Genomic DNA, 25,656 nt, shown 5'->3' on the forward strand with positions numbered 1-25,656 from the left:
CAACTTCTTAAGTATTTGTAGCAACTTATATTACCAGTAATTGTCTATGTAAGCATCCATTTTCTATACCTAGTATTAGGCACATTTCTAGTTTAAGAAAATAATTCACCAAAACCACAAAATTAATACTAGGGGGAAGATATGGGAGAATTTTTTGGTAATTGTCACAACACATGACTAAACCAGTCAGGGTCACCCCAGGTGACCTGGGCTGGTACAAAATAATCACACAGAGACAAAGAAATACCTTTTTCTTTGGGTTCTGTGATGGCTCCTCTGACCCAGCTCCCACAGACGAGGCAAAGCAGGCAAGAAAGAGAGCATGCCTTGAACCCGGGTTTTATTGGGGGAGGCTGTTCTGTGGAATATTCTATCCCAAAAAGGGCAAAGGGATAGGATTACAAAGGAACAGGGGAGTGTAACTCAACCCCACTGGGTGACACCTACTTCTGGACCAGCCTACTCCTGGAGTCACACCTTGTTATCTGAGCTTGGGTAACACCCAAGTTACTGGGACCTTGCAGTACCATGCCAGACTAAATGCAATAATTATTCAGAACCAGTGTATCAGGACTTAAAGATGTCTGCATCCAGGGCAGCTCCCAACAGGTAATCTTGAAATAGAAAGGGCCTTTTAAACAAGGAACAAACCCATAAGCCACAAAGGAAAAAAAAATAGTAGATTTTACTACTTAAAAATAATTTCTGCTAGCTAAAATAAATATAATAGGGCTGGAGCTGGGGCTCAGCGGTAGAGTGCTTGCAAAGCACATGCGGAGCCCTGGGTTTGATCCTCAGCAACACATAAAAATAAATAAATAAAATAAAGGTATTCTGTCCAACTACAACTAAAAAACATTTAAAATAAATATAACAAGACAAATGATAAATTTTGAAAAACATTTGTAACATAATAGAAGAGGGGCTAGTGTATATTTTATGTACATAGAGAGCACTCAACATAGGCTATATGATGTTTTAGTCAATAACTGGCCACATACACGATGATGGTCCCATATGATTATAAGGAAGCTGAAAAAGTCCTGTCCCCTAGTGATACTATGGTATAATGCATTATGTATTTGTGGTGATGCTGATGTAAAAAAAAAAAAAAAAAAAAAACCTATGGAGCTGCCAGTTGTATAAAAGTATAGCACATAGTATTAGGTATAGTACATAATATTTGATAACAGTGTTACTGGTTTATGTATTATAATTTTATCATTAGAGTCTATTCTTATAAAAAGAAGTATACTGTTAAGAGTATGCTGTGTTACACCAACAGCAGCCTCCTATATTTCATGTTTAGCCTATTTCTTGATTGTATCATTTTTCTCTCATGCTTGATTTAATCTATTGTTTTATTTATAATGGCCCTAGAAGCATTAGGTTGTACCATACACACACACACACACATCTTACAGGGTAGGCATGTAATAGACTGTACCATCTAGATTTAAGTATCTTCCTGGATACTGGAATAAAGATGAACTTACCTAAAGATGCTTTTTTCAGAACATATCTCTCATCATTACGAAATGCATAGGGGTGTGTGTGTGTGTGTGTGTGTGTGTATGTACACATACATGCATATGTACATATATAGTCATCCCTTTGTGTCCATGGGTTCTGCAAAAATATTCAGAAAAATAATTCATCTGTACTGAATATGTAGACTTTTTTCCTTGTTATTCTCCAAACAATACAGTATAAGAGCTATTGTATTAGGTATCATAAGTAACCTAGAGATGATTCAAAGTATGTAGAAAGGATGTATTTGGGTTATGCAAATGCTAAATCATTTTTGTAAAGGACATGAACATCCACAGATTTTGATATCAAAAGTGAGATCCTAGAACCAACCCCGCTGGGTACCAAGGGACAACTGTATATATAAATAAGTAAAATGACCTTTACAGATCAATAACAAAATGTCAACAGAAATACCCAGAAAACTGGGCACTGGATATAAAAATGTAGCCATGTAACATACTAATGGAAGACTGTAAATCATCTGGCCTATTTCCTACATAAAGTCTATAAGGAGTTAAAAGCACTGAGTTCTGAGTATATCATGACCTCTCAAAATTATAATCTTTTAAAGATAAAGATGTCAGTGTTTTTCAAGATCTTATCAAATGAAAAAATGTCTTTATGAATTTTCTCTCAATTAATAGATGGCAGTTTTTGTATACTGAAGATAACTAGGAACTGATATTCCAGACATTTTTGCAAAATGCCATGTTGGAAGGTGTTTCCATAGCATCATATTTGCAATTCTTTCAACAGTGTTCTTTTCAAATATTAAATTGATATTTAAACTAAACATACTTTTAAAAACATTATTTCCCCTTTCTTTTGCACACATTTCATTTTTTCCATTGTATGCTTTTCCCTAACGCAGAATAGCTAAAGCAATCCTTAGCAAGAAGAGTGAAGCAGGGGGGCATCACTATACCAGACCTTAAACTGTACTCCAGAGAATAGTAACAAAAACAGCATGATATTGGCACCAAACTAGGCTTGTAGACCAATGGTACAGAATAGAGGACACAGAGACTAACCCATGTAATTACAGTTATATTAGACAAAGGCGCCAAAAACATACATTGAAGAAAAGATAGCCTCTTCAACAAATGGTGCTGGGAAAACTGGAAGTCCATATGCAACAAAATGAAAATAAACCCCTATCTCTCTAGTATGCTTTTTCCCTTTCTGCTCTTACACTGTTGACATATGTGCAGACTTGTTTTTATCTGAGTTCATTTTTATAATAAGATTACAAGTTTGCTGCCCTCCCTCACCCATTTGCCACACCTCATAATTATAGCCAACCTGTTTATTAATTATTTTAACACAGAAAATCAAATTCTAATTTTATACTAATATTTGACATTAATGGATTCAAAACTTTTCCTTTTTTTCCTTATGAAAAAATCCTTTAAAACTTAGCCAGCTCTGGCAAATTTTAATATTTCATTGCATTATGCAGTTATTATAGTCCAAACCAAATAAATTTCTCTTTCTACAAACCTATAACTTTCAGTTTTCATCTGAGTTTTGTCCTTCATTATCCTCTTTTACATTTTGGAAAAACCCGGATACTTTAAAGACAAAACTAATTTTTTCTCACTAATAAAAACACCTGGCATATGGAGTACTTTATGCCACCATTGTTTTTAATTTTATCTTAATCTCCATATTAATTATTGCTTTACCAAAATAACTTCCATTTCACAAAGACTTTAATAGTTGAGAAATTTTTGTCATGTAATAATAATGTCTTTTCTATACCTTCTTAAAGTGGCAAAGTAGCCAGAATTTCAGTATTCTCTCTTACTTCAAAATTATTGGAATATGAAAAGATTATTATTGATTAACTAAATTTAACATCAGAACAGGAGCTTAAAGTTAAATAGCAATATTGGAAATTATGTTTAATATACCACAAAATATAATTACTGTTGATACCAAAAAAAAGCTGTCAGAATTGCAATTAATTATAAGCATTATATGAAAGTACTATTGACAGTATAAGATGTTTAAGAAGTTCAAATATAATTAGTGTCATCACAAAAAAAAAACAAATCTTATTTTAAAACTAAGACATTTTCTTATATTGCACTGCACAATGATCAAATCTGAAGACAAGCTGTTTTTAGATCAAAATTATCAGAAGTCTGATTTGTTCAATAATTGACTTTTATTACTTGAGTTTTCTTATATAAAACGTTTATGAACTATCAGTTTTCTATTAAAAGGGTTTTCTTAGTACTGGGAATTGAACCCAGGGCCTTGCTCATTATAGGCAAGTATTCTACCACTGAGCTACATCCCTAGCCCTGAGGGTATTTTTCCTAAAAGGCTTTTATATTTAGAATAATACAGTATTTCTTTAATTAAAAAAGAAAAAGAAAATTTGATATTTTGTACATTTTCTTAAAGTGTTAGGAAAACAAGCTTGCACTGATGCATTTCAGTCTCAGTACAAAAATCCTGCAGAATTAAAGGAGTCTCGTGTTAATCACAAGAAATACAGGCAATCTATCCACAGGAACCACAGCCAAAGGTTGAAATGTCTTGAATATTTCCTTAAAAATCACTTTAAGTTTTCTTAAAACATTGACTTTGGGGTCTAACCTCCACAGTGTATGAGCTAATATATCTTGAGCTAGACTGAGAATTGACATTTCTAATGAATCCCAGTAACACGACAGAGAAAATCCAGGGTTGAAACTGAGAATAAGTTTTCTAAGGAAAATGAGGCTGCCTCCCTCCAGGCCTCAGTCCTTAGATTGGAGATTTGTGAACTCTAAGGGGCATAGCCTTAGTTTCTGATACCTCTTGAGCATCTCTACAATGAGCAAAGAAATCCAACCAACAACGGCAAAAAGCTCACCACATTTAAAGTATTCAAAATTCAGTTTTTAATGTCCTGAGGATTATATTCCTTTATATCAGATTTTTGTAAATCCTGTTGGTGTCTATAAACCAATAAAAACAGAGACCCTTTATTTGTTAATATCCTTTCTAGAAGTAGGAAAATGTTTCAGACTGACGAGGAGGGGTGAAGACCTTCTCAAATATAGTCACAGAATAATTTCAGGTCTACAACAGGATGTACATATCAATCTAGATTTTAAAGAGCTTTTCTTTTTTCAGGAGAAGCAAGACATATTCCTTTATAAACCATAAGACTAACATCAGATTCTGTCATGTCACACCCAACAAGGAATAAGCCACCATTGTGGGAATAATTTATTAACAGTGCAGAACCAGAATAAGAACACAACCAAATATAGCTGTGAACCCAAACAGAAATAAAAATACTGTATCAGGAAAATAGAAATAATAGAAAAACAAAAGCTCAATGAAGGTAATTATCTATTGCCACTGGGTATTCACTTTTGGAGCAGTGCATCCTCTAATTGGCTTAGGAAAAAGTTTCTACTTGAACATATTGGTGTACTACCAAAATTGCCAAATATTTTCAAGTAAGTTAAAAGCCAGACTTATATAATATATACATATATAAAGTGAATGCATGTCCAAGCATTTTTAAATTTCTTTTAGTTGTAAATGGACACAATATCTTTATTTATTTTCTTATTTATGTGGTGCTGAGAATGAACCCAGTGCTTCACACATGCTAGAATAGTGCTGTACCACTGAGCTACAACTCCAGCCCCAGTATCCAAACATTACTTAATTTATGAGGCACCCAGCATAATGCTAAGACCAGTTTTTTTAAATTAATATTTATTGCAAGAGGTACAAACTCAAATATTCAAAGAGGCCAGGCAAGCAGTGGAAGTAAGAAAAGAAGGCATTTACAACATTACAGAGAGTGGTAGGAAGTGTAACAAACTTGAGAACAGGTACTGTGTCTGAAGTGGGTCTACTACAGGACACTGTTGTAGAGCTCATTGTTACTGAGTCAGAAGGCCAACTGTATGTTGCTGGATTTTCTCATGCTTTTTTCACAGAATCTATTAATCTGGATTTTAATATGAATCATCTAGTTTTTTAAGTATTTGTAACTAATTCTGTTTTTTTAAAAAAAAAAAAAAAAAACAGTGTATGAGCTAAACCCCTAGTTTGCAAATTCTGCTGTCAATACTAGTTGTAAAACATTAAAGCAAAGAGAGAAATTAACCAGAAATTCTGTTTTTCCTTACAAGTTTTAAAAGGATTTTTATTGTTTTTTAAAAAGCTTTCACTTTTAATTTTCCCACAGGAGCAAAAAAGTATATGATATGGTGGTGTTTTAGCCACTGTTAATTCAGTCAGTGCCTACCATGTAAAGAACTATATGCATTCCCATTTTAAGTTCTGTTTTTGTCCATTTAAAATATATTCCTGGATATCTGTTTTACAACAATTAAAAATATACTGAACTGTACATTTAAAAATAGTTATGGTGGTAAATTTTATGTTTTTTACCCACAACTTATATATTTTATATTAACTGTACTCATTTCAAGTTGTTTTTGTGGCATGGTGTTTAATGTTACACGTACCAGGTTTTTACAGAAGTTCTATAGTAAGTAACAGTAAATCTAGGAAACAAGATGTTTCGAAAGGTTACTCTAATGTTCTCATCAAAAGATCATGAGAACTTGATTTAGAGAAGTAAATTAAGTAATAGGAGTGGTGATCACGTGGACAGACATTTCAGAAGCTAAATTGACAGGTTTCAGTGGACAACTGAATGTGGGGCTTGAGGAATTAAAAGGTTAAGCTTTCTTGGTAGTAGAGTGTGCCGATAATTAAAGTAGGAAACAAAAACAGATTAAGAGGAAATCAGTTCAGTTTTAGCCAACCCATGGAATTTTAGGACTTGAAGGAAATCTAGAGGTTACCTAGTCCAACATCTCATTTTATAGGTGTGAAAATCAAGGCCCCAAGGGGTTATATGATACCTCTAGTATCAAAATTTAAATCAAAAGCAGGACTTATTTACAAGTTTCTAGGCCCATCTTTTCTCAGTATGCCAGAGCATCTTGCTCTGTGACACATAGTTCATTCAGTTCAAAGGTGAATTTGTGATGACACAGTACTCCATAGGCTGTTGCTATATGTTAGTTAAGATGACCTGCAGATGACTTCAAAAGAAAAATACCAGACCCTTTTTCTTTCTGTGTCTCTTTTCCTATGGACCCTTCCTGAGGGTTTAAGCTGCTTACAGAACCTGCAAGTGGACATGGTTAAGTAGACATTTGAAATTTCATGCCTGAAGTTCAAAGGAAAAGTTAGGGTTGCAGATAGCAGATTGGGGAGATCATCAAAATAATGGCAAAATTGAAATTCTTTAAATAGAGGAGATTTCTTGGAAAGAAGAATGAGAGGGGATAAAACTCTTGGAATAAAACCTAAAGAAACAGGGCTGGGGCTGCAGCTCAGTGGTAAAGCACTTGCCTTGCAAGTATGTGGCACTGGATTCGATCCTCAGCTCCACATAAAAATAAAGGTACTGCGTGTCCATCTACAACTAAAAAAAAAATATTTTTAAAAAACCTTAGAGGAAACATCCAAAATTACTAGGAGAATAGGAGAAAAATAATAGAAACAGAATGGTGAAAGTAGTTAGAAGAGAAGTAGTCAAGAGTACTACTGTAGAGGCAAAAGGAGGAGATGATTGAGGAGGTTATTGATAATAATAAGGGCCTGTCTTAGCCTGATTGTACTGCTATAGCAAAATACTTGAGTCTGGGTAATTTATAAAGATCATAAATTATTGTCTCATAGTTTAGGAGGCTGGGAAGTCCAATATCAAGGCACCAGCATCTAGTGAGAGCCTTTCTCCTGCATCCTCTCATGGCAGGAATAATAGGGCAAAAGAGAACCAACTCTCTTCATCAAACTCCTTTATAAGGACACCTAGCCCCTTACACTCAGAAGGAGTTCTTAAGGCCTAATCACCTCTTCAAGGCCCTATATCTTAATATTATCCCTATATTAACACCTAAATTTTGGCCACATCCAAAACATAGTAGGGCTGTTGAGGGCAAGAAGGTAGGGACTGGGAAGGAGAATATTATTGAGAGAATTACTTTAGTATAATGGTGGTGGTAATAGAGTTAGATTGTCATGGATGAGAAGAAAATGGGTAGTAAAGTAGAAACCATCATATCTGTACACTTATTTGCTTAAGAAATTTGGATAATGAAAAGAATAGTTTGATACGAAGACAAAGTCAAGGGAAGATTTTGAGGATAAGACATGAACATTTTACTTTTACATTTATTCAGCCATCCTCTTAACAAATACTTGAAAGCAACCAAACCTCCTTTCAGTAATACTTTTAAACTTTATTTATTTAACTCACATTAATTTTGATATGTATAGAAAATGTACTTATTTAGTGCCTGTGGTACAACTGGTTGCTTTTTAAATTCTTCATATAATACTTTGTATTTATTATAATTGGTTATAACCTCTCTTAATTGTAAATTGGTGAGATTTTGCTCTAACTTAATGAATCTTTAAAATAGCTTATTAGAGAAAGGGTTACATAATCTTTGGTTATTGTTTTATGTAGGACTTCAACATTTTTTTCTTTACACGTTTTTATTGGTGCATGATAGTTGTACATAATGATGGAATTTGTTATTACATTTTTATGCATGCAGGCAATGTAACAGTATAATTTGGCCAATATCACTCCCTAGCAGACTTTAACAGTTTTAAGAATGATTTGCTTAGCCATCCTGAACCAAATATTTATGTTGAGTTTTAATACCAGTATCTTCAATATGTCTCACACATATTGCTATAATTCTTTTATTATTTTCTAGTGATTGCTTAAGAGTTAACAATATGTATCTTAAATATGTCATTATCTATTTAGAGACACTATTTTGCCATTTTATACTTTAAACCTAATTACGTATACTTCCCTTTTGCTTCCTACTGCTCATTTCCAGGTTTACCATTGACTATGATCTGAATGTGTGTCATCACCCCAAAATTCAGAGTTGAACCCTGATCCCCATTGTGATGACATTAAAAGCAATGGGGCTTTTAGGAGGTAACTAAGTCATGAAAATGGATCTTCACATATGGGATTAGGAAAGAGGTGAAAGAGGTTGTTTGCCTCTTCTACCAAGTGAGGACACAACAAAAAAGTTGGCAGTCTGCAACCCAGAAGAGGACCTTCACCAGAACCCAACATGCTGGCTTCCTAATCTTGGACTTCCTGGCCTCCAGAATTATGATTTTTTTAAAAAATAAATATTATTATAAATTACCCCATTCATGTTATTTTGTTCTAGAAGCCCAAATGGAATAAGGCAGCCATGAACCCTACAACAGTATAATTTCATTTGTTCACCCTCTCATCCTCTGTACTTATATCCTTTTATCTTATTATTATTTTTACTTTCAACAGTCATTTGTCTTTTCAGGAAATAATGTGAAGACCAAGCCTAATAGTTGATATTTACCTAGTTATTATTACTGATTCTCTCTTTATGTCCTGTAGATCAAAATTTCCATATAGTATCTTTTCCCCTTAACCTGAAGAGTGTTAGGTCTACTTCTCACAAATTCTTTCAACCTTTGTTTACCTGAAAATGCCATTACCTCATATTCATTTTTTAAATGTAGGTAATTGGTTCAGAGTTCGGGGTTGAGATAATTTTTTTTTCTTTCAATAATTTATTTTTTATTTTTTTACAATATCTTTATTTTATTTATTTATTTTTATGTGGTGCTGAGGATCAAACCCAGGACCTTGCACGTGGTAGGCAAGTTCTCTACCACTGAGCCACAATCCCAGCCCTTCTTTCAACAATTTAAATAGTCATTTCCTTTTAGTCTCCTCTATTTCTGATAAAGAATCTGGAAATTTTTTCAACATTGCTTTTTTTTTCTTGATTTCTTTTTTTACCCTAGCCACTTTCACAATTCTATTTTTTCTGGTTTTCAGTAGGTTGATTATGATGCACCTAGTTATGGTTTTCTTGGCAGTTATTCTGCTTGAAATTTGCTGAATTTTCTTTGGTGTGTAAGTCAATGTTTTTCATCAAAATTGGAGGATTTCTAGCAGGTGTTGTGGCACATGCCTGTAATCACAGTAGCTAGGGAGACTGAGGCAGGAGGATTGTGAGTTCAAAGCCAGCTCAGCAACTTAGCAAGGCACTTAGCAATTCAGAGAGACCCTGTCTCTGAATAAAATATGTAAAGGACCGGGGATGTGGCTCAGTGGTTAAGCACCCCTGGGTTCAATCCTCAGTATCCCGCCCCCACCAAAAAAAATTGGAGGATTTCTGGCCATTATTTATTCAGATGTTTTGTGCCTCATTGTATTCCCTTTCTGGAACTCCTATAATATGTACATTAGATTATTTGATAATGTCCAACAAGTTCTTGAGGCTTTCTTTAAATTTTATTTATGTTTTTACTCTGTGGTCTTCAGATTGGATAATTTCTGTTATCTTCAGATTCACTAACTCATTCTTCCGCTGTCAAGCCCACTCTGCATTTTTTATTTCAGTTATTATACTTTCAGTTCTATACTTTTCATGTGGTTCTTTTTCTTTTTATTTTTCTGCTCAGGTTCCCTGTATGTCCACTCATTAAGTTCACATAGATCTGTTTTCAAGTCTTCATCTCCTAAAACATCTGTAACATCTTGGGAATCAGTTTCTATAGACTTCTTATTCTCTTAATTATAGGTTGTATTTTCCTCTTTTCTTCAGGGTAGTAATTTGCAAACAATTATTTGGATAATTTGGTTGCCATGACCTGAGCAGCCAAACCTTAGACTGGTGAGGGGCAATGGGAGATTAAGAAAGACAAACACTTAGGGCTGAGGTTACAGCTCATCAGTAGAGCACTTGCCTAGCACGTGCAAGGTCCTAGGTTCAATCCTCAGTACCACATAAAAATAAATAAATAAAATAAGGGTATTGGGTCCAACTAAAAATAAAAAATAAAAAAGACAAACACTTAGAGAAAGTTGGGACCAGGTGGGACACCATATTCTGATGGAGGAATATGACCCAGAGCTAGCTCCGCGTGTTTATTATATAGGTCATTATCATCAAAAGTGGTTTCTGTGGAAAAATTTCTTTAGAGCAGGCAGGCTTGGAGGTCAAAGCACTTGCAAACAATTATAATTATCTAGTTACACTCATAATTCTCTATCCCTGGCAGCTGGAGTCTGAACTCAGGGCCAAGACTGATAGTTCTGTGCTTTGCACAGAACTTCCTCAGGCAGGACATCACCATAGCAACTGGGAAATCTTGTCCTGCACCTGTGCACAGAAAGTTCCCAGATCAAAACAGTCACAACCCACAGGCAGTCAAAGACCATGATTCAAGTTACCTCTCTCATATTGGTTTTATACTTCTTTAGAGGAATATGTGTAAAGCCCAAGGTATTTCCCAAGCTCAGATAACTTGTTGGAACTCAGCCTCTCTCATCAAGGCCTCATATTAAACTGTTAAGACAGCTATGGAGTAGGTCTCCATATATACCTTACTCTTAGGGCAAACTTAACTTGTGTCTCAGCTAGATGCCTGAGGTCTTAAAGAGGTGATTAAAAGATTTCTACACTATAGCTGGACTTTCAAAGTCCTCTGAACTAATTGATTTATAATACCTCTAATATAATTTCCATGACAAATATTCTTTGGTATGTGTCTTCATAAATCTACCCAGTCTCTGGTCAAAAACTCACAAGGACTCTCCACATAGACTTCTGGGATGCCTAGTTGCACAACTTCATCCTTTCCAGAGCCCATTCTGTATAGTCTAGTCAGTTCAGCTACACCAATCTCTGATTTTGCTTCCTCAGCTCTTATCAGTTCTGCTTAGAATCTAGTTCCCTGGTGGCCGGGGTTGTGGCTCAGTGGTGGAGCGCTTGCCCAGTATGTTTGAGGCACTGGGTTTGATTCTCAGCAACACATAAAAATAAATTTTAAAAAGCTATTGTGGGGAGAAGGATAATTATAGAGATAATTATGAGTCTTCCCTTTGGAGTTTATCTTTTCCTGGGAATTATAGTCTTGTGCCACTTGTCCAAAGCCCAAAAACAATTAGTATATTTTGACTAGTTCTGAGATTGCTAGTTTGTTACTGGTTACAACATAGTCAGAAGCAGATATTCTGCTCACAGTTTAAATTATCAGAGATATTTTGAATCAAAAATCTTAATTACTGAAATGATCTATCTTTATCTTTAAAGTGTATTATTAATTAACAACAGGAAAGAAATACCAGAAATTTTGCATTGACAGAATGGTCATTGTAACCTTCTGATATAAAGAATTTGTTTTCCTGCAAAATTATAACTATGGCAACAAAAAAGAAATTTAAGAGAGAAAAATGTTCTACCTTAATAACCCTGACCTCACACTTGTGTTTATATTTTTCATATTCCAGTCCAGTCTCTACCTGTAAAAATATGTATATAAAATTATTAAATGTTCATTTTTTTAACATTGTGTCGTAAAACTTTTTCCATACTATCACTTTTTTAAATAAGTGAAATTTTTAAAGCAATGTTATGTGTCAGAAATTATGCTTGATTGTAGGTATATGAGTCAGTTTTCTAAGACTAATGAAATACCTGAGGCTAATTTGTAAAGGAAGAAGGTTTATTTAACTCATAGTTTTCGAGACCAGACAACATGGTTCCAGTTCTCACAAGGGCTGCTCTGGCTATGTCTCATCATAGCAGATGGTATCATAATGGTGGGAATGTATAAAAAGAGATTACGTGGTAGACATGGAACCAGAGAGGAATTCAGGCTCTGGCTTTTATGTAACTATTTGATCTCTCAAGAACTAATGAGCCCCATGAGAACTACCTTAGTTCCTTCCAAGGGCATGCCTTTGATGACCTAACAACCTCCCACTAGCCCCCGCCACCCTTAAAGATCCTGCTACTTCTTCAGACCAAGCTTCCAGTGCATAAGTTTTGAGGAACACATTTAAACCATATCTAAACTATAGAAGTAGAGAGTTAGCTTTTTTGTGTTGTATTTTGGGTACTGGAGGTTGAATCAAGAGGCACTTTATCACTGAGCCCTTTTATTTTTTTGAGATAGGGTCCAAGTTGTTTAGGGCCTCACTAATTTGCCTCAAACTTGTAATCCTCCTGCCTCAGCCTCCTGAGTCACTAGGATTAGGGATAGAAATTTTTTTTTTAAAGAGAGAGAGTGAGAATTTTTTAATATTTATTTTTCAGTTTTCGGTGGACACAACATATTTCTTATTTTTTTTTTTAATATGGTGCTGAGGATTGAACCCAGCACCCCACGCATGCCAGGCGAGCGCATTACCCCTTGAGTCACATCCTCAGCCCAGGGATAGAATTTTTAATAAGACATGGCTCCTACATTCAGAATTTCATGGTCAGGACCTCTGTGAATGGTGGTAGTTGTAGTATTTAAGGTGGAAAGGGGAAGTCATATTAAAACTGAAAAACATTCCTGGGGCCTCACCTTTTTAAAGAGGTCTAAAAAGAAACATGCTGGCTATTTCTTGTAACTTATTTTCTTTTTGTAAATAAATACTCATTTTTATAAATGAACAGTGTGTGTGTCTGAAAAATGAGAAGGTCAACTATCTGAGAAGGCTATGAAAGAAATTGTATATTTATAAACAGTTCTATGTATTTGCATATTGCTGAATCATGACATGGAGAAAGAGCCATTTGAGTTTAGACTGGTCAAAGACTATTTTTTGAAACATTTTAAGTAATAATGTATGTGTAACTATATGATATTCTAAGGAGTTTAGACTTTATCCTATGCAGGGTTCTCAGCCTCAAGGTCTAGAGAAAGGCCAACATACTTCTTATTTTTAAAATCTCCAGAAGCAATTTAGATGTACAATTAGGAATGTTATAAGCAATAAAAAGCAATAGAAAGACTTGAAGCAAGGAAGTAACATCATATGTGCATTTTAAAAGCTAATTCTAACTTAAAGGGGTGGGAAGAGAGGCTAGTAGTCTAGGCAAGAGAATGTTGTCTTCTAATGATTACATAATATTTCATCAGTTTAATTTTCTACAATTCTCCTGTCTTGCAACATGTAAGTTATACATATATATACACACATAACATGTATATGTAATATATACACATATTCACTATGACTTCAAATATGTACATCTTTTTTTTTCTTTGTTGTTACTTTTGATTATTTCATTAGAACAGAGTCCCAGGAGTAATTTTATTGGATCAAAGGAATTTAGTAGTTTTGGCTCCTGCCTATGAATTATCATAATGGCTATAATCAATTTACTGTTTTAACTTCCATGACCTTTAGAATCATTTTGTAAAGCTTAAGAAAAAAACTTGAGATTTTGATAAATTATATTTCAAAATTAGCAATAAATTATCAAAGAAATGTTTATATTGTGTTTATGATAACTATTTAATAACTAAATTTATCTTTAATAGATTGATGAACTCCCAGAGGGAGCTGTGAAGCCTCCAGCAAACAAGTATCCTATCTTCTTTTTTGGCACTCATGAAACGTAAGTCAACAGAATAACTTAAAGTTTCAGTAGCTCTAATTTAGGTCTGCTAGATTACCTTGTTTATAAGTGACCTATAACATTTTATATTTTATTAAAGTCATTGTAATCAATTATTTAAGTTACCAGGCTTAATAATGTACGTTTCTTAAGTGAAGGTTTAATTTTTTCTTTATGATAACTTGTCTCCACGTAATGGTTGTATTTCTGGGACAGGTAGGATTTAAAAAAAAAAAATTATCACATTACTATTGTATACACCCAAAGCAATCATTTATAAACATTGTGTGTTTACTTTTATTCCATTAGTAAATATTTATTTTCAAGGAGCACTGGAAATAAAAATTGTCCCTGCTGAACTTGCCAACTGGCGTGTGATTCGTGAATGTAACAGACTTATTCTAGGGAACAGTGTAAAGGATCGTATAGCACTCTGTTTTGTAGTATTCTAATGTAATTCAGTGGCATCATTCTAAGACTGACTTCAGTAAAAGAAGTTCTACCAAGGATCAGTATAATATAATTCACATGTGATTTTTTTTTTCTGGTTTGATCATCCAGAAGTAGATTTTAAAATATCTGAAGGAGAATGAATTGCCAAAAACTTGCCATAACATTGTTTCTGTTGAACTGTTTCTAAGAATTGGGTATCCCTGAGCCTGAGGTTATACTTGCCTTGGTAGGTACTAATATTCACCCTCTCTATAAAGGCAGAGATCATGTCAGTTTGCTTACCCTACATGACAGTGCTCACTCAGCACATTGTGTGGCCTGTGGTAGGTATTCTACAAAATAGCTATTGAATGAATTAACATTAATTAAATGAAATAAATGAGGAGGGGGAAGTATGTGAAGTAGGAGGAATTTAACAAAAGTCTGTATTCAGTTCAGCCAAGGGTTCCCCCAGGTCAGGCCAGAATTTTCCCCAAAACATGGCTTTGAATCTGGTCTAATGCCCAGCAGGTAGGTGATTGGAAATCCAAATTCTCCTCCATGTAACATAACCCTAGTAGTTTCAGTCTAGATGATTTTCAAGATCCTAGCCAAGAAAAAACCTCAACCTTAAAGCTCACGGCTTTCAACAATTTTGTTTTCTGCCCTGCCCTGTAAGCTTCATAAAACATACATATAACAAAGTTTACCAACTGATAGGTGAGTTGATTTGTGAAATTACCTATAAACCAGGAAAAAACAGAGTCGTGTATCAAAAATAAGAACTTGTTTTAGAATAGTTCATTCAGTGTTCCTCTTTCTGGCAACAAGTAACATGGCCAGTTGTCAAAGTCATTCCTGGGGAATATTAGTATAACAACTTATTTATTCATAAGAGAAAGCTTTCTGTTCTCTAAACAGAAAGACATGCAGCTCATAAAAACAAAGGTAGAATTAAGGAAAAAATGTAAAAATAAGAAGGCCAGAAATTAACACATCAAAAAATAATAGAGATTAGCCTTGACTCTTGTGGCATTGTTAAAGGACAGACAAGCTCTGGCTAGCACCTATAGCTGGTATGAACATTAGACAACTTAATCCACAGTTATTCCCCATACATAGTCAACGATTAGAAAAGGTCAAAAGCCAGAGTAATAATGCATGACAAATTTCTCTGAAAGTGAAGTGGTCATATTCAGTGTCCACTTCTTTCTAGTGTTCACGTTTAGTTTGTCAAGTATGACTTTGACATGTTTTTAGTTAAAATACCCAATATAAACTATCTCTGAGTTCAATGATACAGAATCATGCTGACTGAGGAATTAAAGGTGAACAATCAGGAAAAGATTTAGCACTTCTTAAGAGCACTATGCCCTAGGGTCAGAAAGCTTTCACCTTCTCGACTTTCTAATCAGATGACAATGTGAAAGATCATTTCTAAGACCCAGTCAGAAAATTAAATTTACAAAACTCAAGAATGAACTGTTAACCTATTGTCTGAAAGCTTTCAATGTCATTTCTTTGCTGATAATTTCTAAATTACTATCCCCAGCTCAGAATTTTCCCCTGAACTCCAGAATCATCCAAATATCTATTTAACATCACATCTTTTCATGGATGTCTAACCAGGATACCAAACTCAACATTCACAACTGAGCTTTTCATCCCCAAATCTTATCCTTCAAAGAAATATTTACATTTTAATAAATGTTGACCCCATTCTTTTCATTTCGTTGTTTCAAAAACTTTGGCAATATCCTCAAGTCTGTCCTTTCTCTCACATGCCATATCCAGCTCATTAACAAATTATCTGGATCTTTCTTGATAATAGATTCAGGATCTGGCAACTTCTTACCAATTATACTATTTACATCTTGGTCCTAGTCATCATACTTATTTCAGTAGCCTTCTAATTAGTGTCCCTATTTCCACCCTAGTACTTAACCTTTCCATCTGCTTCCAGCACAGCAGAAAAAGTGATGGCATTAAAATATAAATTGGCCAGATGCAGTGGCACACACATATAATCCAGCTACTTGGGAGGCTCAGGCAGGAGGATCACAAATTCAAGGCCACCTCAACAATCAATAAGAAAATTAAAAGGCTCAGTGATAAAGCTTTTGGGGGTTCCATCCTCGGGACTGCAAAAGAAAAAAGGGGAGGGAAAAGTCACTTCTTTTATTGAAACCTTTCATGGCTTAGCTTCCCATCTCACTGAATGCATTTATAAGGACCTCCAAGGCCCTACATATTCTGTGTCCCTACTTCTCTGAGCTCGTCGCATTGGTCTTTAGTCACTCATTTCACTTTAGTTTCTTTTCACTTTAGTCTCTTGTGTTTCTCAGCTACACTAAACCTTCTTCCACTTTTGAGCCTTTGTACTTGCTCTTGCTTCAACCTGCTTTCTCTGTTCTTTCCCAGGTAACTGCATTGGTTTTCCTTCATCTCATATAGTTCCTTACTTAGATATTCCTTTTTGGTAAGGCTTTCTCTGATCTTTATATCTAAATTTGTGAAAATTACCCCCAGGCCTTCTTGTCCATCTTCTCTGCCTTTTTTTTTAAGCATATAGACTATATTTTATTTATTTTTTCTTTTATTATTCTGCCACTTGAACATATGCTTCATGAGGCCAGAAATGTTTTCTCTTGTTCCCTGTATAATCCCTAGCACCTCTGGAATACTGCCTTACACATTATAGATATTTAATTAATATTTGTTGAATGAATAAATAAATCTTAGTTTGAGGTGCATCAACCAAAATGTGGGCCTCCACAGTCTCATTTATCAGGTGAGGTCATAGATACTGATGCTAAAGACTCTGTTGTTGTTCTTCTTCTTCTTCTTTCTTCTTCTTCTTCTTCTCCTTCTCCTTCTCCTTCTCCTTCCCCTTCCCCTTCCCCTTCCCCTTCCCCTTCTCCTCCTTCTCCTTCTCCTCCTTCTCCTCCTTCTCCCTCTCCTCCGTCTCCCCCTCCCCCTTCTCCCCCTCCCCCTCCCCCTCCCCTCCCCCTCCTCCTTCTTCTTCTAGAATGCATTTTGATTCATTGTATACAAATGGAGCACAAATTTTTATTTCTCTGGTTATACACAATGTACAGTCACACCGTTGGTGCAATCATACATGCACCTGGGGTAATGATACCCATCTCATTCCACCATCTTTTTTACCAGCCGCCCCCTTCTCTCCCCTCACTCCTTTCTTCTCAATCAAAAGTTCCCCTATTCTTTTCAAGCCCCACCCCCACCATTATGGATCAGCATCCACTTCTCAGAGAAAACATGCAGCCTTTGGTTTTTGGGGATTGGCTTACTTCACTTAGCATGGTATTTATTCCCCAACTCCATCCATTTACCTGCCAATGCCATAATTTTATTCTCTTTTATTGTTGAGTAATATTCCATTGTGTATATCTACCACAGTTTCTGTATCCAGTCATCTATTGAAGGGCATCTAGGTTGGTTCCCGAGTTTAGCTATTGTGAATTGAGCTGCTATAAACATTAATGTGGCTGCACCACTGTAGTATGATAATTTTAAGTTCTTTGAGTATAGACCGGGGAGTGGGATAGCTGGGTCAAATGGTGGTTCCATCCAAGTTTTCTAAGGAATCTTCATACTGCTTTCCAGAGTGGTTACACCAATTTGCAGTACCACTAGCAATGTATGAGTGCACCTTTTTCCCCAAATCCTCACTAACACATATTGTTGCTTGTACTCTTGATAATTGCCATTCTGAATGGATTGAGATGAAATCTTAGGGTAGTTTTGATTTGTATTTCTCTAATTACTAGAAATGTTGAACATTTTTCATATATTTGTTGATTGATTATATATCTTCTGTGAGAAGTGTCTGTTCAGTTCCTTAGCCCATTTATTGATTGGGTTATTTATTTTTTTGGTATTATGGTTTCTGAGTTCTTTATATATCCTGGAGATTAGTACTCTATCTGATGTGCATGTGGTAAAGGTTTTCTCCCACTCTGTAGGCTCTCTCTTCACATTATTGTTTCCTTTGCTAAGAAGAAGCTTTTTAGTTTGAATCCATCCCATTTATTGATTCTTGATTTTATTTCTTATGTTTTAAGAGTGTGGTTAAGGAAGTCAGGACCTAATCTGACATGATGAAGATATGAGCCTACTTTTCTTCTATTAGGCACAGAGTCTCTGGTCTAATTTATAGGTCCTTGATCCACTTTGAGTTGAGTTTTGTGCAGGGTAAAGGATAGGGGTTTAATTTCATTTTGCTGCATATGGTTTCCATTTTTCCCAGCACCATTTGTTGAAGAGGCTATCTTTTCTCCAATGTATGTTTTTGGTGCCTTTGTCTAATATGAAATAACTGTATTTATGTGGGTTTGTCTCTGTGTCTTCTAGTCTGTACCATTGGTCTACATGTTTGTTTTGGTGCCAATAGCATGCCATTCTTGTTACTCTAGCTCTATAGTATAGTTTAAGATCTGGTATTGTGATACCTCCTACTTCACTCTTCTTGCTAAGGATTGCTTTGGCTATTCTGAATCTCTTATTTTTCCAAATTAATTTCATGATTGCTTTTTCTATTTCTATGAAGAATGTTGTTGGGATTTTAATTAGAATTGCATTAAATCTGTATAATGCTTTTGGTAGTATGACTATCTATTTTATTTTATTTTTTTAGTTATTGATGGACCTTTATTTTATTCATTTATTTATATGTGGTGTTGAGAATTGAACCCAGTGCCTCATACATGCAAGGCAAGTGCTCTACCACTGAGCCACAACCCCAGCCCAGTATGACCATTTTGATAATATTAATTCTTCCTATCCAAGAACATGGGAGATCTTTCCATACTTCTACTTCTTCAATTTCTTTTTTTAGTGTTCTATAGTTTTCCTTGTAGAGGTCTTTTACCTCTTTTGTTAGATTGATTCCCAAGGGTTGTTGTTTTTTTTTTTAAAGACTCTGTTTTGAATGTTTACATCTGTTAGCTAGCCCCAGAATTTATTCTAACTCGAGTTTTTTGTTCTTTTTTTAGATTTTTAAAAAATATTTTTAGTTGTAGATGGACACAATACCTTTATTTTTTTTATGCGCTGCTAATGATGTAACACAGGGCCTTACACATGCTAGACAAGCGCTCTACCGCTGAGCCACAACCCCAGCCACTCTAACTCATTTTTTTTTTAAAGAGAGTGTGAGAGAGAGAGGGAGAAGAGAGAGAGAGAGAATTTTTCAATATTTATTTTCTAGTTTTCGGCGGACACAACATCTTTGTTTGTATGTGGTACTGAGGATCGAACCCGGGCTGCACGCATGCCAGGCAAGCGCGCTACTGCTTGAGCCACATCCCCAGCCCTCTAACTCATTTTTTAATGGTTATGGTTAATTTTGGATACGGTTAAACTGAGTAAGATTATTTATTTTTCTACTCCAGATTTTTTCCTTGCTTAGTGCCTCATTAAACAAATATGATTTTTTTAATTTAAAGAAATATTAGTAAATAAATTTACTAATATGGATCTATTTTTTAATTACAGTATTTATGTTTTTATTGTAAATTTCACAAAACCCATATCTGTGATAAGATTCACACAAATAAATCTTAGTTTGAGATGATGTGTACCTGAAAATCAATGTTAAAACAAAGAAGACACTAGTAATTTAAAATTAAAATCAAAGTAGCACAATCCAGGGTTGTTGAATTGTATGGTCAGAGATCCGTTTTTTGTACTTTGAACTATGTGTCTAAGACATCTTGTAATATGTGCCTGACTGAAAGTTCCTATAGACTGTTAATTTGTTTACTATCATATGCTCTGACACCTGAGTTTATGTTGATAATTAACATATTATATGTGAAGGTCAGCATGTTGATTCTAATATGTATCTGCAGTGCTTTTCTAGGTCCCAAAGACCTTTTTCCATATAAGGAATACAAAGACAAGTTTGGGAAGTCAAACAAACGGAAAGGATTTAATGAAGGATTATGGGAAATAGAAAATAACCCAGGAGTCAAGTTTACTGGATACCAGGTAATGGTTATTTAATTGTCACTTGCTTTACCTCATTTCTTTGGTTTTAATACTTTTCAAATCTTTTTAATTTACCCATCCATTTGAAGTCAGAATTCTTTTTGGCTCTAGTAGTATTTTGGATTAAATACAATTCATCCAGAGGACTACTGAAAAATTGAGTTTGACAGCCATTTATTGGTTATTTGATGGAAGCAGGGTCTCACTTTGTTGCCCAGTCTGGCCTCCAACTACTGGGTTCAAGAGATTCTCCTGGCTCTTATAGCCTTTTCTTTTGAAAATCTTATGAATAAACTGAGCCCTTTCAGATTAAAATAGAGTGATTTTTGTCACAGTCTGTCTTCCTTTCTATTTTTTAAAAATGTAATTAGCTAATATTTTTCCTTAGGCAATTCAGCAACAGAGCTCTTCAGAAACTGAGGGAGAAGGAGGAAACACTGCAGATGCAAGTAGTGAGGAAGAAGGTGATAGAGTAGAAGAAGATGGAAAAGGCAAAAGAAAAAATGAAAAAGGAGGCTCAAAACGGAAAAAGTCATACACATCAAAGGTACTGACAAACTCCCCATTGTTATTGTTACATATATATTCATTAAAAAGTTTTTAGATTATTTTATATTCATTTCTTGGGCACATAGATATATATTCTAGATTCTGTGGAACCTCTCCCTTTAGAGACAATATACATAGAGCAGAGGGACTATGACAGGTAATTTTAGATGTTAGGCAATCTGGCAATTGACTCTTTAGGGCTCACTTGGCCCTGAAAATACCACCTTAGTTGGAGGAGAACTGTTCCTTAGTTAAGGATATAGTGTATAAATAGCTATGCCTCCTACAATGACTTTGAAACAAGATCTGAGCAATTTAAGAATATAAGAGACACATTACGTTTCAATACTATATATGTAAATATAAAGATATATTCTTATTTGTCTTTCTGTTTCAGAGAATATGCTTTGACTTTTTTATTTATTCAGTTCTTATATTTCCTGATCACCTAGTCTGTTCCAGACACTGAACTAAGTGGACAGTGGTGAGCAAATCCAACTCCATCCCTGCCCTCATGTAACTTAATAGTAAATATAAACTGTGAAAGGTTATGAAAGAAATGAATGGTTGCAAGGAGTGACAGAGTAGGGAAATCTACTTTAGGTCCTTCTATAAAGGTAAAGTTTATGCTGAGACCTAAAAGAAGGGTATGGGAGGAAGAAAGGAGCCATATGTGGCAGAGGGAAAGGAACAGAGCAGCAAAACTTTGAGGAAGGGAAGAATTCAGTATTCCTAAACTGAAAGAAGGCAAGTGCTATTGGAGAATCATAACTATATAGGAAAGTGCCCACTTGTAAGCCATATTATGGAGTATGGATTTTATTCCAATTATAATAATAATTGAAAATTTTAAACAACAGTAGCATAATAATGTATTTACAAATTCAAAGTCTAGGTTTTTTCACAGTAATTCAGAAATGCAGTTGAAAAAACCAAAACTGTGAAAACTACACATTTTAGAAACTGAAAGCAAGATAAATGGATCCTTGAAGATCCAAGATTGGTTCAGGTTTTAGTCACACAGCTAAATACTTGGAAAAATTACTTCCATTTAGATTCTTGTACTTAGGAAACTCCTTAAAACAAATATCAAGAGGGCTGGGGTTGTGGCTCAGTGGGAGAGCACTTGCCTCACACATATGAGGCACAGGGTTCAATCTTCAGCACCACAAAAAAATAAGTAAACAAAATAAAGACGTTGTGTTTATGTATAACTTTAAAAATATTAAAAGAAAAAACAAGTACCAAGAGTTAATCAGACTCTTAACATTTCATTTTGACAGTCCCTAAAATCTACCCTATTGACATACAGGTAAAATTTTGTGAATTCAGCATTACTTACCGTGAACCTAGTGAAAAACATGCAGTTGCTTTGAGTGAGGGTAATGTTTGCAACTGACAACAAAATAATTAGCATTTTCCCTGTTCCTGTCAGACTATATCTTCCATTGCAGTTATTTTTAAACTGAATTTCTTTTAGCATTTTGGACTTTTTATTTTCTTATTACACCTATACAGCACAATTTTTCATATCTGGTTATATATAAAGTATGGTCACACCAATTTGTGTCTTCATACCTATACTTTAGATAATGATGTCCATCACATTACACCATCTTTGCTAACCCCCTGCCCCCTCCATTCCCCTCCCACTCCCCTGCCCTATCTAGAGTTCATCTATTCCTCCCATTCTCCCCCTCCCTACCCCACTATGAATCAGCCTCCTTATATCAGAGAAAACATTCAGCATTTGTTTTTGGGGGATTGGCTAACTTCACATAGCATTATCTTCTCCAACACCATCCATTTACCTGCAAATGCAATGATTTTATTCTCTTTTATTTCTGAGTAATATTCCATTGCATATATATGCCACATTTTTTTATCCTTCCATCTACTGAAGGGCATCTAGGTTAATTCCACAGTTTAGCTCTTATGAATTGTGCTGCTATAATCATTGATATGGCTGTGTCCCTGTAGAATGCTGTTTTTAAGTCTTTTGAGCATAGACCGGGGAGAGGGATAGCTGGGTCAAATGGTGGTTCCATTCCCAGTTTTCCAAGGAATCTCCATACTGCTTTCCATATTGGCTGCACCAGTTTGTAGTCCCACCAGCAATGTATAAGTGTACCTTTTTCCCCACACTCGCCAACACTTATTATTTGTCTTCATAGTAGCTGCCATTCTGACTGGAGTGAGATGATATCTTAGAGTAGTTTTGATTTACATTTCTCCAATTGCTAGAGATGATGAACTTTTTTCATATATTTGTTGATTGATTGTATATCCTCTTCTGAGAAGTGTCTGTTCAGGTCCTTGGTCCATTTATTGATTGGCTTATTTGGTTTTTTGCTGATTAGCTTTTTGAGTTCTTTATATACTCTAGAGATTGGTGCTCTATCTGATGTGTGAATGTTAAAAATTTGCTCCCAAGATGTAGGCTCTCTATTAACCTCACAGATTGTTTTTGTTGTTGTTGTTTTGCTGAGAAGAAACTTTTTAGTTTGAATCCATCCCATTTATTGATTCTTGGTTTAAATTCTTACACTATTAGGAGTCTTATTAAGGAAGTTGAGGCCTAAATCCCACATGATGAAGATTAGGGCCTACTTTTTCTTCTATTAGACGCAGTTTCTCTGGTTTAATTCCTAGGTCCTTGATCCACTTTGAGTTCAGTTTTGTGCATGGTGAGAGATAGGGGTTTAATTTCATTTTGTTGCTTATGGATTTCCAGTTTTCCCAGTACCATTTGTTGAAGAAGCTATTTTTTCTCCAATGCATGTTTTTGGCACCTTTGTGTAATATCAGATAATTGTAATTTTGTGGGTTAGTCTCTGTGTCCTCTATTCTGTACCATTGGTCTAGCAGTCTTTTTTGGTGCCAATACCATGCCGGTTTTGTTACTATTGCTCTGTAGTATAGTTTAAGTTCTGGTATAGGGTTACCACCTGCTTTACTCTTCCTGCTAACGATTGCTTTAGCTATTCTGGGTCTCTTATTTTTCCAGATGAATTTCATGATTGCTTTTTCTATTTCTATAAGGAATGCCATTGGTATTCTGATAGGAATTTCATTAAATCTGTATATTGTTTAATTTCATTAAATCTGTATCTGGTAGTATGGTCATTTTGATAGAATTAGAACAAGGTAGATCTTTCCATCTTCTAAGGTCTTCTTTGACTTCTTTCTTTAGGGTTCTGTAGTTTTCATTGTATAGATCTTTCACCTCTTTCATTAAGTTGATTCCCAAGTTTTGTTTTTTTGTTTGTTTATTTGTTTTTTTGAGGCTGGCTCCCAAAACCCAAAGCCCGAAGTTCTAGCCCACGTTGGGCTCATGAGCGCCTTAGCAGAATCACCTATCAGCACCTATGCAGCATTTTGGACTTAAAACACCTACTTGAATTGATTTTATTTAATTTATGATTGACTGCTGAGCCTCTTTGTAATGTATTGTGACAACTCTTAGTTACCTAAGTTTGTCTAGACTTTTAACATTATGGATATGTGGCTTTTAAATTCCACTGCATAATTGCTTGTTGCAAAGACCAGAAGTAATATAAGGGCTCATCCTTGGAACACATTTACAGTTTAAAACAGTGTAGGGGTAAATACATACTTTACTTACTAAGACTTACCTGTTTTCAAGGAGCATTTAATTTGCTTTGCCTCAAGAACATGATTTCCATGATCACTTAAGAACCATGACTTTTTTTTTTCCTTGTGGTGCTGGGGATCTAACCCAGGGCTTCCACATGTTAAGAAGGTGGTCTACCACTAAACTGCATCTCCATCCCAGAACTATTACTTTTTGGTTTGATTCTCAAATTTTCACATACATCAGAATCACGTGGAAGACTTTTAAAAATGATATTATTAGATCTTACACATCCCAGATTTCTATTACGGAAATCTAGGATAGGGACTGGAAATCAAATTTCCATGTGAGGCTGATGCTGCTAATCTAGGAGCCATACTTAAAGAACTATTTATCTAATATAATCCCATTTTTCTCTTTGGCTTCCCAAAGGTTTTCTTTTTGCTTAATATGGTGGGGGTTTTCCCCCCACACATTTATCTCTTAATGTTTTATAGTGTTCCTTTTTAAAAACTAGTAGTTCAAAACTTTTTTTATTACATCCCAGTTAGGTATAGGGAAAGGGCCCACATCTCTACCTCACCTAATTTCATTTGGGGTTGGGGGGAAGCTCAGTAATCATAATGAAAAGTAATAGATTTGAGGGTTATAATATATATATATATATATCTTTATCAGTAAGAATATGGATGCTTCATATTTGGGCCATAACAAAATTATAGGTCAAAAACATTTTGCATATAAATGATTTACTGAATACATTAGGGCTTATCAACTGCAACTAAACTAATGAAGACTAAAGCACCAATAATTTTAGTTAACAAGTAAAGATAGCAGCGGTTGGACAAAAGATCAGTTCGAGACCACATTGATAAAACACATGATAAACACTGATTTAAAAAAACAAATTTTCAGGAATTCTGGGGATCCAAAGAGCTTTGCTGGTTTGGCAGCCAGATTTCTTAGAACAGATTTCTGAATATTGTGACTCAGTAGTAAAAATCTAGTAGACTCACTTATAAGGTTACTCATAAATATCCTCTACAAGTATTGCAGATTTCAAGGAGTTGTACA

General features: G+C 34.9%; 1 protein-coding gene across 1 annotated transcript in view; it reads left to right on the top strand.

Annotated features, from left to right (window-relative positions):
- Positions 1 to 25,656, top strand: part of Hdgfl3 (HDGF like 3) — a 66,605-nt gene that overhangs the window by 24,798 nt on the left and 16,151 nt on the right. Inside the window, exons 2-4 of the mRNA XM_027920218.2 lie at positions 13,918 to 13,994; positions 20,300 to 20,438; positions 20,827 to 20,985. Coding sequence (XP_027776019.1) covers positions 13,918 to 13,994; positions 20,300 to 20,438; positions 20,827 to 20,985 — 375 coding nt within the window. The remainder of the gene's footprint in view (positions 1 to 13,917; positions 13,995 to 20,299; positions 20,439 to 20,826; positions 20,986 to 25,656) is intronic.

Source organism: Marmota flaviventris, chromosome 2 (genome assembly GCF_047511675.1).
Source record: "Marmota flaviventris isolate mMarFla1 chromosome 2, mMarFla1.hap1, whole genome shotgun sequence".
NCBI lineage: Eukaryota > Metazoa > Chordata > Mammalia > Rodentia > Sciuridae > Marmota > Marmota flaviventris.